Genomic DNA, 12,440 nt, shown 5'->3' with positions numbered 1-12,440 from the left:
AATCTTTTCAGACGATGAAAGATTCCCTAAAAGTCCAGATGGCGTACAGTGCACCTCCCAGATGTGGTTAAAGTTTGCACGACTCGGGCCAGAAATGTATTCCCGCTACTTAGCAACGCTGCAATGGAGGGAGGGAGAGGACAAGGTGGGAGCATTGGTTAGTAAACTCAGGATGTATGAAGACACTGTCACCGCCCCATTACGAGCCCACGTCTCATCTGTGGAAACCAAACTGGCTGAACACGTCAGAAGCCTGGAAGAGAAAATTGAAGAGGGACACCAGAAGCTAAGAGAGGAAATTAAGGAAGGGATCTTCCATATCTCACCAGGACAAACAAGAATCTCTGCTATTAGGAGCCAGCGTCCCCCAGCTAAGGAGAGAAGGTACACTCCACGTGGCGATCTATGGTTTTACCTCCGTGAGCACGGAGAAGATATGAGGAAGTGGGATGGGAAACCCACCCCTTCCTTAGCAGCCCGGGTACGTGAACTGAAAAGAGGAACAAATACCATAAAGAACTCTTCAAGGGTAAACGCTGCTCCAGTCTCTCGTGGGCAAGACTCCAGACGGTACAGGAATGATGATAAGTCTGATCCTCTTGAAGGGACCTCCAGGTCATACCCACAAGAAGAGCACAATGAGTACCATGACCAGGACTAGGGGTGCCCTGCCTCTAGCCAGGTAGAGGAGAGGGACAATCGAGTCTATTGTACAGTGTGGATTCGGTGGCCTGGCACATCAGAGCCACAAAGGTATAAGGCCTTAGTGGACACCGGCGCACAATGTACTTTAATGCCATCAAGATACGTAGGGGCAGAATCCATCTCCATTTCTGGGGTGACAGGGGGATCCCAACAGCTGACTGTACTGGAAGCTGAAGTGAGCCTGACTGGGGAGGAATGGCACAGACACCCCATCGTGACTGGCCCAGAGGCCCCGTGCATCCTTGGCATAGATTACCTGAGGAGTGGGTATTTCAAAGACCCAAAAGGACTTCGTTGGGCTTTTGGCATAGCTGCTGTGGAGACGGAGGAAATTAGACAGTTGAACACCTTGCCTGGTCTCTCAGAGGACCCCTCTGCTGTGGGACTGCTGAAGGTTGAAGAACAATTGGTACCGATAGCCACAGCAACAGTGCACCGTCGGCAATACCGCACCGACCGAGACTCTGTGACCCCTATACATAAGATGATCCGTGACCTGGAGACCCAGGGGGTGGTCAGCAAGACTCGCTCACCCTTTAAGAGCCCTATATGGCCAGTGCGTAAGTCCAGCGGAGAGTGGAGGCTGACGGTGGATTACCGTGGACTCAATGAAGTCACACCACCCCTGAGTGCTGCTGTGCCGGACATGCTGGAGCTCCAGTACGAGCTGGAGTCCAAGGAAGCCAAGTGGTATGCCACCATTGACATTGCCAATGCCTTTTTCTCCATTCCTTTGGCAGCTGAGTGCAGGCCACAATTTGCTTTCACTTGGAGAGGTGTGCAGTACACCTGGAATCGACTGCCTCAGGGGTGGAAACACAGTCCCAGCATTTGCCATGGACTGATCCAGACTGCACTGGAAAAGGGTGAGGCTCCAGAGCACCTACAGTACATTGACGACATCATTGTATGGGGAAACACGGCGGGCGAAGTCTTCGAGAAAGGAGAGAAGATAATCCAGATTCTCCTAAGAGCCGGTTTTGCCATTAAACGGAGTAAGGTCAAGGGACCTGCTCAGGAAATTCAGTTCCTAGGAGTGAAGTGGCAAGATGGACGCCGCCTAATTCCCATGGAGGTGATTAACAAAATAGCAGCCATGTCCCCACCAACCAGCAAGAAGGAAACACAGGCTTTCCTAGGCGCTGTGGGCTTTTGGAGGATGCATATCCCCGAGTATAGTCAGATTGTAAGCCCTCTCTACCTTATGACACGGAAGAAAAATGATTTCCAGTGGGGCCCCGAACAACAACAAGCCTTTGAACAAATTAAACAGGAGATTGCCCATGCGGTAGCCCTTGGGCCAGTAAGGACAGGACAGGACGTTAAGAACGTGCTCTACACCGCAGCCGGGGAGAATGGCCCTTCTTGGAGCCTCTGGCAGAAAGTGCCTGGGGAGACCCGAGGACGACCGCTGGGATTCTGGAGTCGGGGATACAAAGGATCTGAAGCCAGCTATACACCAACTGAGAAAGAGATCCTGGCTGCCTATGAAGGAGTTCGAGCTGCCTCAGAAGTAATCGGCACCGAAGCGCAGCTCCTCCTGGCACCCCGACTACCAGTGCTGGGCTGGATGTTCAAGGGAAGAGTTCCTTCCACACATCACGCCACCGATGCCACGTGGAGTAAGTGGATCGCTCTGATCACGCAGCGAACCCGGATAGGGAACCCTAATCGCCCTGGGATTCTGGAAATTATCACCAATTGGCCCGAAGGTGAGAGTTTTGGACTATCCTCTGAAGAAGAGGAGGAGAAGGTGACACGGGCTGAGGAGGCCCCACCATATGACAAGCTACCAGCAGATGAAAGGCGATATGTGCTCTTCACGGATGGCTCCTGCCGCATTGTAGGGACAAACCGAAAATGGAAGGCAGCTGTATGGAGTCCCACACGGCGAGTTGCAGAAGCGACCGAAGGACAAGGTGGGTCAAGTCAGTTTGCAGAGCTTAAAGCCGTTCAGTTGGCTTTGGATATAGCTGAACGAGAGAAGTGGCCAAGACTCTATCTCTACACTGACTCATGGATGGTGGCCAATGCTCTGTGGGGATGGCTGGAGCGATGGAAAAAGGCCAACTGGCAGTGCCAAGGGAAACCCATCTGGGCGGCGGAGATGTGGCAGGACATCGCTGGCCGGGTAGAGAAGCTGAGTGTGAAGGTCCGTCACGTAGATGCTCATGTAGGCAAGAAACGGGCTAATGAGGAGCATTGTAACAACGAGCAGGCGGACCGAGCTGCCAGGATTAAAGTCTCTCAGGTAGATCTGGATTGGCAGCACAAAGGAGAATTATTTCTGGCTCGATGGGCCCATGACGCCTCTGGTCACCAGGGGAGAGATGCAACATACAGATGGGCTCGTGACCGAGGGGTGGACTTAACCAAGGACATTGTCTCACAGGTCATCCATGACTGCGAGACGTGTGCTGCCATCAAGCAGGCCAAGCGGGTGAAGCCTCTATGGTATGGCGGACGGTGGTCAAAGTACAGGTATGGGGAAGCCTGGCAAGTTGACTACATCACGCTCCCCAAAACCCGCCAAGGCAAGCACTACGTACTGACCATGGTAGAAGGGAGTACTGGATGGTTGGAGACATACCCCGTGCCTCATGCCACTGCCCGGAATACCATCCTGGGCCTTGAAAAACAAGTTCTGTGGCGACACGGCACCCCGGAGAGAATTGAGTCTGATAATGGGACCCATTTCAAGAATGGCCTCGTAGACACCTGGGCCAAAGAGCACGGCATTGAGTGGGTGTATCATATCCCCTACCATGCACCAGCTGCTGGAAAAGTTGAGCGGTGCAACGGACTGCTGAAAACCACCCTGAAGGCACTGTGTGGAGAGACTCTCAAACACTGGGAGATGCATTTAGCAAAGGCCACCTGGTTGGTCAACACCCGAGGCTCCATCAATTGAGCTGGCCCTGCCCAATCAGAACTTTTGCATACTGTAGATGGAGATAAGGTCCCCGTGGTACATATGAGAGGAATGTTAGGGAAGACTGTTTGGATTAGTCCCACCTCAAGCAAAGGCAAACCCATCCGAGGGATTGTTTTTGCTCAAGGACCTGGTTCCACCTGGTGGGTAATGCAAAAAGATGGGGAGACACGTTGTGTACCACAAGGGAACCTAATTTTGAGTGAGAATGGTCTGTAATGTTTCATTGTATATATATATGTATATAGATAGATGTATATAGTTTTAAAGGGATATAGTTTTTTAAAGGGGGTTAATTTGGGCATGACATGGATGGCATAGAATAAGGGGTGGATAATGTCCTAGTTAGGACAACTGAGACCAGTTCATCAGGGTATGGGTGTAACCCAAAACTGTGTATTCTATAGCCTTCCATGCCATTTCCCAGAAACTGTTATCAATGAACCATTTACACCATCTGCCCATAGAGCCTGACTCCTCAGGCTATAAACTAGGTGTTAGGAGGCCTGTGAGATAGGAGGATGCTCCTGTCCTCACACCCTTTGTGGAACTCCCCGCCCTGAGGGAAGTGCTGAGCATTCCTGCCTGAACTGCAGGATATATAATCTTGGAGTTTTGGAACATTTGGAACCACTCTGTGGGATCCAGAGAAGGACTGCAGCTCATCGCTCTCAAACAGACTTGGACCACCACCCTATACTGGACTCCAATCACCACTTTTGACCAGACTGCAACAGCTCTCCCACCAGCAGGTTTCTTCCCCTCTCCCTTTACTTTGGACTCAAGCGGGGCCCAAGGAACACCACGTTGTTCCTGCCCCAGGGTACTGGGTTATACATTTGGGTTTTGTGGGTTAAGACCAATTGTTTGTTTGTATGATTGTACTTACTGTATTATTTTAGTAAATTGTTATTCTGACTTATAATCTCTCCTTTGAGTTGAGTTCATTTCCCCTGCTGGTTAACTCTTAAACCAGCACAATATTTCATTATAACAGGTTATTTCAACACTGGTTTACCTTAAACACATTTTCTAACCACCTGCCAGCATACATACTTGCATAATTTGAGAAAACCTTGGTCCTTTTCAGGAGACTTGCCACTACTCATTCCCTTGGAGAGAAGGGCGGACGAACAGGTTGTGACCACTCAAGGATAAAATCTGAGCCCTGTGCAGGTCATTAGAGATTTCATCACTGGCTGTAACTATGTCAAGATGACACAAAACCTGCTCAAAGACAAACAGACCTGAGACAAAAGGAAGAAGCTGTAAAATACAAGCCCCATCAATCTGATTAATTCACAAAATTGAGTTCCTTTAGAACCTCTTTGTAAAATATTCTTACCATTCTTATTAATCTTACTTATTCTGGAAAAATACCTCTAGTAATATGTAACTAAATAATTGTACCATAGATATCTTAATTAGATATTTTTCTTTTTCTTTTTTTTCTTTCTTTGTTTCTTTCTTTTTTAATTCTCTGAATTTCCTATTGTTTAGGAAATTATTTTTTATATTTTAAGAATTTTTTTTATTATTTTTTCCTTTTGCCTTGTGACTTTGAAAGCTAAATCCAATGAACTGTATTAACTGGGGTAACACGGTATCAGCATATTTCTGAGCAAGTTAAAGCAGGACTTTCAAAAACAGTCAAGGTGGAAAATGTTCAGGGTTTTTTTTTTGCTGAAACTTCAGCTTCAAAAATCATGTGACTTTTCTGACTTGAGAAGAAAGAAGCCAGGCACTTTCTGTTCTTATACAACAGTAGGTTTCCTGATAGCGTGACTTCCTCATTGTGAAATGCAAAACAAAGTGAGTTGAGACAACACAAACACTGCTGTCTTTCACAGAAACAGTATTGCCCATTTTTGACCACAGTATATTCATTAGATGTATGTAGTTAGGTTCAGTCCATTCTTTGCTAGTTTATTCAGATTTAGTCCCCCTACCAAAAGCCCTGTCCTGAGGGATCCACAACCCATGAAATAAATCTTAGCTCTTCTACTACTAGCCACTGGCTGTTGCTTTGTGACTTGGAAATGCTTCTGTTCTTTGGGCATCTCTCTTTTTGCACCAATAGAGGATAAACAGAGCCAGTTAGGGTGTTTGCATAAATCCCAAATTATTCTTCCAGGGCTCCAGGTACTTTCCACTGTGTGCCAAAGGGTTTTCTTGGCTAACACGAGCCACCAGAATACACATTTCTTTATGCAATTCTCTTGTACTTTCATGTTTCGTGCTGCCCCTCTGTCTAAATAAAGGAGAATCTTGTTGGATGTTGGATACACTGAAAAATAGGGTGTGAGTGTTGTGAGAGTCAGCAGCATGACAGTGCCTTCCCATATCCCAAACCACTCTTAAGTCAGATTAACCTAAATCTAAGATCAAGAGCTCATTTACAGTATCTAAGGATGGCCGTGATAGTTGCACAGCAATAGAAGAGGGTGAAAAGAAAACCACATGTATGCCGAGGAATTGCACTTCTCTGGGTGGCCCAGCTGGGTCCATAGACCACACGGTCACCTAAATCATGATCCAGCTCATTCCTCAGCACAGGTCAACATCTGTAGGTCATGTCCAGAGGGAGAGCAGGGCTGGGAATAATTCGTCCATCCTTTCATACTCCAAAGTCATTCTGGGGAGTCTATCCAGATGGAATTTCCTCATCTTACCCACCGCTATCCTCAGGGACATCCATACCTCCATCGGGATGGAGTCTCAGCCTCCCTTAGGGCAGACTATTGGCAGTTCCCCCGTTTTGAAACCACTCCTGTCCTTTGTACTTCTCCCAGCGCTGCCCCTTCCCCTCCGGTCGGGGGCGTCACGGTGCCTGTGCCAGATTGGAAAACGTCCCGATCCCAAGGGTAAACGTCGGTGTTTTGAACTCTTTTCCATCAGGACGCTCCCGCCCGGGGGAGCGCACCTTGGCGCTAGACACCCTCTCCCGCGAGCAGGCTTGGATATGGATCATTACTCCGTATTCCAAGCAAATATCGAGGCCTTTTTCCCCCTCTCTCTCGTCAGCGGTGCACAAAGCGCGCCATCACCGCCCCGCGGCCAGGGCGGCGCCGCGGCCCTTTTACAAGGTGCCCCTCCAGGGAAAGCCCCGAGACAGGGGCAGCGCCGGGCTCGCTTTTCGGACTGTCCGTGGCAGCCGGTGCCGGGAGAGGCGGGGCCGAAGGTCCCGGCGGTCCCGGCGGTCCCGGGGGTGCCCTGAGGGCCGGTCCCGTCCCGGGGAGAACGGGGAGGTCTCGCCCCGCGGCTCCGCCAGGGGGCGCCCCCGCGCGGGAGGGGGGGCGAGTCACGAGACGCCGCGGCTGTTGCCGGCGGGGCCGGGGCAGGGTCCGGGCGGGGCGCGCCCATTGGCTGTGGGCGAGAGCAGAGAGCGCGGCCATTGGTCCGCGCACGGCGGGAGGCGGGGCGCGGGCGTCTATAAATTTGGCGGCAGGGACCAAAGGCGCCACTCTCCGAGCCGGGGAAGCAGGGACCGCGAAGGGGCCGCAGCAGCCGAACGCCGCCGGGACATGCTCGCAGCCTGACTGACCGCAGGTGGCCGCCGCGCCCGGGACACGAATGAAGAAACAGCTGCTCCTCCTGTTCACACACCGGGGACTCGTCAGCCGAGGGGGCCGCAGGGGGAAGCGCCGCCGAAAATGGCATCGTTCAGCATCCGCGCCGCGCGTCCCGAGGACTGCCCTGAGCTGCTGCGACTGATCAAGGTGCGGGCGGGGCGCGGACCGGGGGGTCCCTCAGTCCCGGCGGTGCGGGGGGGTCAGCGCTGACGAGGCTCGAGCAAAACAAGGTGTTGCGCAAGGGCGGGGGGGCGGGGAGAGGCCGCTCACGGCTCCTTCTCTTCCAGGAACTAGCCAAGTACGAGGACATGGAGGACCAAGTGGTGCTAACTGAGAAAGGTACGAGGCGGCGTCAGCTCGCCGGGTGGGCTGCCGAGTGACGGTGTCTGTGGCTCAGGTGCCCGTGTGTTCTGATCTTCCAGAACTGCTTGAGGATGGTTTTGGCGAGCACCCTTTCTACCACTGTCTGGTTGCAGAAGTGCCGAAAGACCAGTGGTCGTCTGAAGGTGAGGCTTCCCGATGCTTATTTTTGGATACTAAAAATACAGAGGCATCATGTGCTTAATGTTATCGATTGTACATAAGGTTTCACCAGCGAACTGGGGTAGGAGGAGTAGGTTAAGTGGTAAATGCAGTAATGTATAGTGATGCTCTGCTGAAGTGGTTGCTAATCCTGGAAGCGTGGGAAGATCAGGTATAACATAATGTACTTGACTCCAGTTTTTCTTGTTTTTTCTTGTTTGACCCTGACTTACCTTTATGTAATTCTGTTGAATCACATTTTTTTCTTTAATTTGTCCCCAATCTTCAGGTTACAGTCTCTAGCTTCGCCATGTACATGGCCCTTCCGTGTACATGGATGGGCGGGGAGGTAACTAAAAGATCCGTTACACAATAAAGTAGATGATCATAATATGAGGTAAGGTCTACAGGGACAAGTGCTGTTCCCAAACCTTTACCAAAGACACAGTAGATCAGAAACCTGTTTGCACGCTTCTCTTACAGTATGTGCAGAAATAGTTAAAATACTCAGGGTTTATGTTCGAGTGGGCTGTTGTTGGAAGAGTTGTTTCTCTTCTTTGTTGAGCCACAGAATTAAAATTGAAGCTGCAGCTTTACTTACCTTGACTTTATGGTACTGAAGGTAAATAAAGCAGCGTGATGCTCTCATGGAGGCTTAAGTTGAAGTGCTTGAAATGCTGCTGTAAAGGTGGCCTGGGATGAGGCCTTCTCACACAGTGTAGTTACTGACAAATGTACACAGAAAGATCAGTGTTCTTCAGAGTTTGACAGACTGTTCTGGTTGCTAAGGAAGCAGAGCTGGGGCAGTCATCTAGATTGTGAGCTGCTGTGTAAAGTTCTTACTTGTATTCATGAGTGGAAATACTGATAAATCAGTAGGGTGTGCTTTACTTTGTAGAAAAAAGCCCTGTGTTAGCACTCACTGTGATAGTGCTTTTGAGGATTTCAAGGTAGGGCTAGGGCAGACTTTGTTCTGTTAGGCTGATACAAGTTTGTCAGAAATCATATTTTCAGTTGTGTGCTTACTTGTAAACTTCATTTTTTAATTCTAACCTAATATCAAATGTCTGCATGTTACAGAGAATACATATATTTAAACATGCATGTAAGACTTAATATTTTTGCCTTCTAAATTCAGACGAGCTGAAGTTACATCCTTTGTTTCAGAAACATGTGTTGTGGGCTTTGCCATGTATTACTTCACTTACGATCCATGGATTGGAAAACTGCTGTATCTTGAAGATTTTTATGTGATGGCTGAGTATAGAGGTATATATTACAAAATGAGATTAGTTGCTTATAGGACTTTTTTAAATTTGAAACTTAAGTTTCTTGTTTCTTTTTTTTCTTTAGGACTTGGTATCGGGTCAGAAATTCTGAAGAACTTGAGTCAGGTATGTCTTAGTGATAAGTCTAAACAAGCAGAACTGAGCACAAAGCAGTGTTCTTCCTTTTCTGTTAACTGTGTGGAGCTTTTCCTTCAGCACTGACTTTAAGGAGGTCACAGGACACTAGACAGCTTAAAGCATTGTCTAGAGTCTGGTAAACAGTGAGAAGTGACCGACAGAATGAACTCGCTGACTGGTGATGCAGAGTTGCTGAGTAATCTCACCGGTTCTTGCTGTGCTCATGGCCTGGGGCTGCTGTGTGAGCCGTGTGCTGTGTCCTGCCTTGCAGGTGGCTGTGAAGTGCCGCTGCAGCAGCATGCACTTCCTCGTCGCCGAGTGGAACGAACCGTCCATCAGGTTCTACAAGAGGAGGGGCGCCTCGGATCTGTCCACTGAGGAGGGGTGGAGGCTCTTCAAGATTGACAAAGAGTATCTCTTGAAGATGGCAACAGAAGAGTGAGAGATTATTCCAGCAAATAAATTCTTTCTGCGAATATATATGCTCTCTGAATAAACTCCTTCTTGCTTTCTGTGTTATGTACATGTTGTAGTGGAATAAAGTAGTGTGGATCCTAATAATGAGAACGCTATGCAGGTGTGGTCATAGAGTAATTGGTACTGTGATCTGGAGTTGGCATCTGTGAAGTTCAGCATGTGCTTGTGTGCATCCTTTACCAGTGTGGGCTTGTAATCCTTGTATATGGAAACTTCATTCTTGTAAGTGTCATTCAAATGTGTACAATGTACACACTGGTAGGGTTTGTTTTAATTATTGCCTTTTATAAAAATAAATAGTGTTTTCACTTCACGGCAGTAGTTTTGACTTTAATTCTCACAAACAGTTTTCAGTTAAATAACATGCAAATTAATAAAAGACTTGCTGATTCACCTAAACATTTTCACGATGAGTGAAACAATTTACCGTGGTCTCAGTGGGGTAAAAGGTGCACTTGTGTAGCCATGGGACCTAGTGGTGAGTTTTGAGCACCTGAGTGTTTGGAGGGGTTTGAGATCAACCTTTACTTTCTGTGTCGTGCAAAGCATCCTATCTTGTGGACTAAATTTTAAGGTACAGCTGGGGTCCCTAAATCAGGCTCCTTCTCTCTGAAAGCAGCTCCAGAAAATCTGGAGCTTGAGCCTTCCAGTTACCTGTAGATCACCTCGGTTGGAAGGGCATAACCTTTAAGGGGAAGATGCATCCAGGTGTGGTTTTAAAGCCTAAGTAACAAAAAAAGGTTTTGACTGGTCACATGTAGGAGAAAGTATTTTTACAAACCACAAAAAAACCTCCATTAAGTGACTTTAAAACACCAAACTTGAATGTTTCTGGTGACCTGGGTTTCTGTACGTGATTTCAGATAAGGTTCAGCCTTTCTGCCTCGGTGCTACGTAGTCAGTGGTGCTGAAGTGCCTGAAATTAAATGCTGTGTTAAGCACTTAACAGAAAACAGATACTGTGTATTTAAGCCTTTGCACAGCAGTAGGTGAAAACAATGCTGCTCAGCAATTTTTTAGTTGCCTTTGAAACAAGTTAATTTTGCAGTACTGTGTTGGCCCTTAAATTGATGGTGAAAGCGGGTGCATGCAAGATTTACACTGCTCCCCTCTTTCTCTGTGGTAACCCTGCAATAAAAAGTTTCTTTTGGCCAGCACTGCTTTTGCTTCAAAGGAAGGGAAGAGACTTATCTGCCTTATAACATTAACTGGTTTAAATAAAACAAAGTTTTAAACCTTTTGGTCACTGCATAAATCACATATCACTTGGAAGATATTTCCTCATCCTAGAGAGTAGAGGGCAGTGGCTGCTTCAACTACGGGTAATCCTGAACTAATTTTAAGAATAAGGTATCATTGCCTGGGGCCAACAGCAAGCTGTGCAGGGCATTTAGCATGAAACTATCCTTATTTTCTGTTTTGTTTCTGTTTTTAGCTGAGGTGTAATCAGCAGTGTGCCAGTTCTGCCCAGGTGTGACGTGTGGCTGTCAATTGTTGCCTCAAGAATAAGAAGACTAATAAAAAACACATGAGCTCTTGAAAGAGAGCAGAAGGTAGCTCTTCCTTGGGGGCATCAGTGGATGAGAAGCTCAACATTGTCTTGGCAACATGTGCTCACCCCAGAAAAGCAACCATGTCCTGGGCTGCATCAAAAGCAGTGTGGCCAGCAGGTCGAGGGAGAGGATTCTGCCCTTCTACTCTGGTCTTGTGAGACCCCACCTGCAGTACCGTGTCCAGTTCTGGGGTCCCCACCACAAGAAGGGCACAGACCTACTGGAGCGAGTCCAGTGGAGGCCACAAAGATGATCAGAGGGCTGGAACACTTTACCTATGAAGTCAAACTGAGAGAGTTGGGACTGCTCAGCCTGAAGAAGGCTCTGGGAGACCTTCTAGCAGCCTTCCAGTACCTAAAGGGGCTACAGGAAAGCTGGAGAGGGACTTTTCACAAGAGCATGTATTGACAGGACAAGGAGAAATGGCTTTAAGCTGTAGGAGGGCACGTTTAGATTGGCTGTTAAGAAATACTTCACTGTGAGGGTGCTGAGGCACTGGAACAGGTTGCCCTGTGGATGTCTCATCCCTGTAAGTGTTCAAAGCCAGGCTGGATGGGGGGCTGAGCAACCTGGTCTAGTGGGTGGCATCCCTGACCAAGGTAGGGGATTGGAACTAGATGGTCTGTAAGGTCCCTTCCAACCCAAACCCTTCTATGATTCTGTGATATATCCAAATGGTTGTCTGGACAAATTCCAGTTGTCATCACAGAATCTGTCACAAAATTACCCTGATTGAGCAGGTAAATTTCTGCATAAGAAACAATCATTTCCAGACACTGCCCATGGCTGTGCAGCACCTCAGCTGCTGTGAGAGTACTCATACCATGCACTGGAGCCTGAGATTCAAATCTCTCTCCTACCCAAGGGGAACAGAAATCTGTTTCTCGCTTGGCCGAAGATTAAATGCCAGGCTACAAACCTCCCTACTTGCTCTTGCTCAGCCTGTAGTCTTCTGCAATTCAGCAAGCCAAAGGAAGTGAGAGCAAGCCCACCCAGTGAACAGCCCAGTAGCTGGTGATGGAGGTGGAATGGGAAGGATGAGATGGCCTCCAGCAGCTCTTGCTGAGCACCAGGGTGTTGTCTCTTCTCCTTGGTGAAGCTGCAGTAACTTCACTGGTTACTCTGCCAGCTACATTAACCTACTTGTGCATTCTCAGTCCTAGTGCAATCTGTTTTGGTTATTTTAAGCTGTGCTTCTGGCTCCGTGTATCAGACCAGAAGGTGATTGCTAGTAGAGCAGTTTAAGAATGTTTTTATTTTGAAATTAACAGTT

General features: G+C 48.2%; 1 protein-coding gene across 2 annotated transcripts; it reads left to right on the top strand.

Moving 5' to 3' along the window:
- The first annotated feature begins 7,098 nt into the window (after window positions 1-7,098).
- Window positions 7,099-9,927, top strand: SAT1 (spermidine/spermine N1-acetyltransferase 1). 2 transcript variants are annotated; one of them, XR_003541928.2, is made up of 7 exons: window positions 7,100-7,356; window positions 7,497-7,548; window positions 7,632-7,715; window positions 8,021-8,128; window positions 8,899-9,000; window positions 9,085-9,125; window positions 9,409-9,927. XR_003541928.2 is itself a non-coding variant. In XM_027727937.2 (6 exons), exons 1-6 carry the CDS (start codon window positions 7,291-7,293, stop codon window positions 9,577-9,579), a joined length of 516 nt encoding a protein of 171 aa, XP_027583738.1. In that variant the 5' UTR covers window positions 7,099-7,290; the 3' UTR covers window positions 9,580-9,927. The 2 variants fall into 2 exon arrangements, 1 of the variants encoding a protein (XP_027583738.1); XM_027727937.2 differs by lacking the exon at window positions 8,021-8,128 and having other exon boundaries at window positions 7,099-7,356.
- The last annotated feature ends 2,513 nt before the right edge of the window (window positions 9,928-12,440 follow it).

This window comes from Pipra filicauda, unplaced genomic scaffold, assembly GCF_003945595.2.
Source record: "Pipra filicauda isolate LSUMZ 115617 unplaced genomic scaffold, ASM394559v2 scaffold12_size5214236_pilon, whole genome shotgun sequence".
NCBI classification, from domain to species: domain Eukaryota; kingdom Metazoa; phylum Chordata; class Aves; order Passeriformes; family Pipridae; genus Pipra; species Pipra filicauda.
This window is presented reverse-complemented; position numbering and strand designations above follow the sequence as displayed.

What these genes read in the sequence shown, in the direction of transcription:
- SAT1 (XM_027727937.2), top strand. Translation starts at nt 7,291, where the DNA reads ATGGCATCGTTCAGCATCCGCGCCGCGCGTCCCGAGGACTGCCCTGAG. An exon ending in AGCTGCTGCGACTGATCAAG is followed by an intron (nt 7,357 to 7,496) that starts GTGCGGGCGGGG and finishes CTTCTCTTCCAG; the next exon opens with GAACTAGCCAAGTACGAGGA. An exon ending in TTCTGAAGAACTTGAGTCAG is followed by an intron (nt 9,126 to 9,408) that starts GTATGTCTTAGT and finishes CCTGCCTTGCAG; the next exon opens with GTGGCTGTGAAGTGCCGCTG.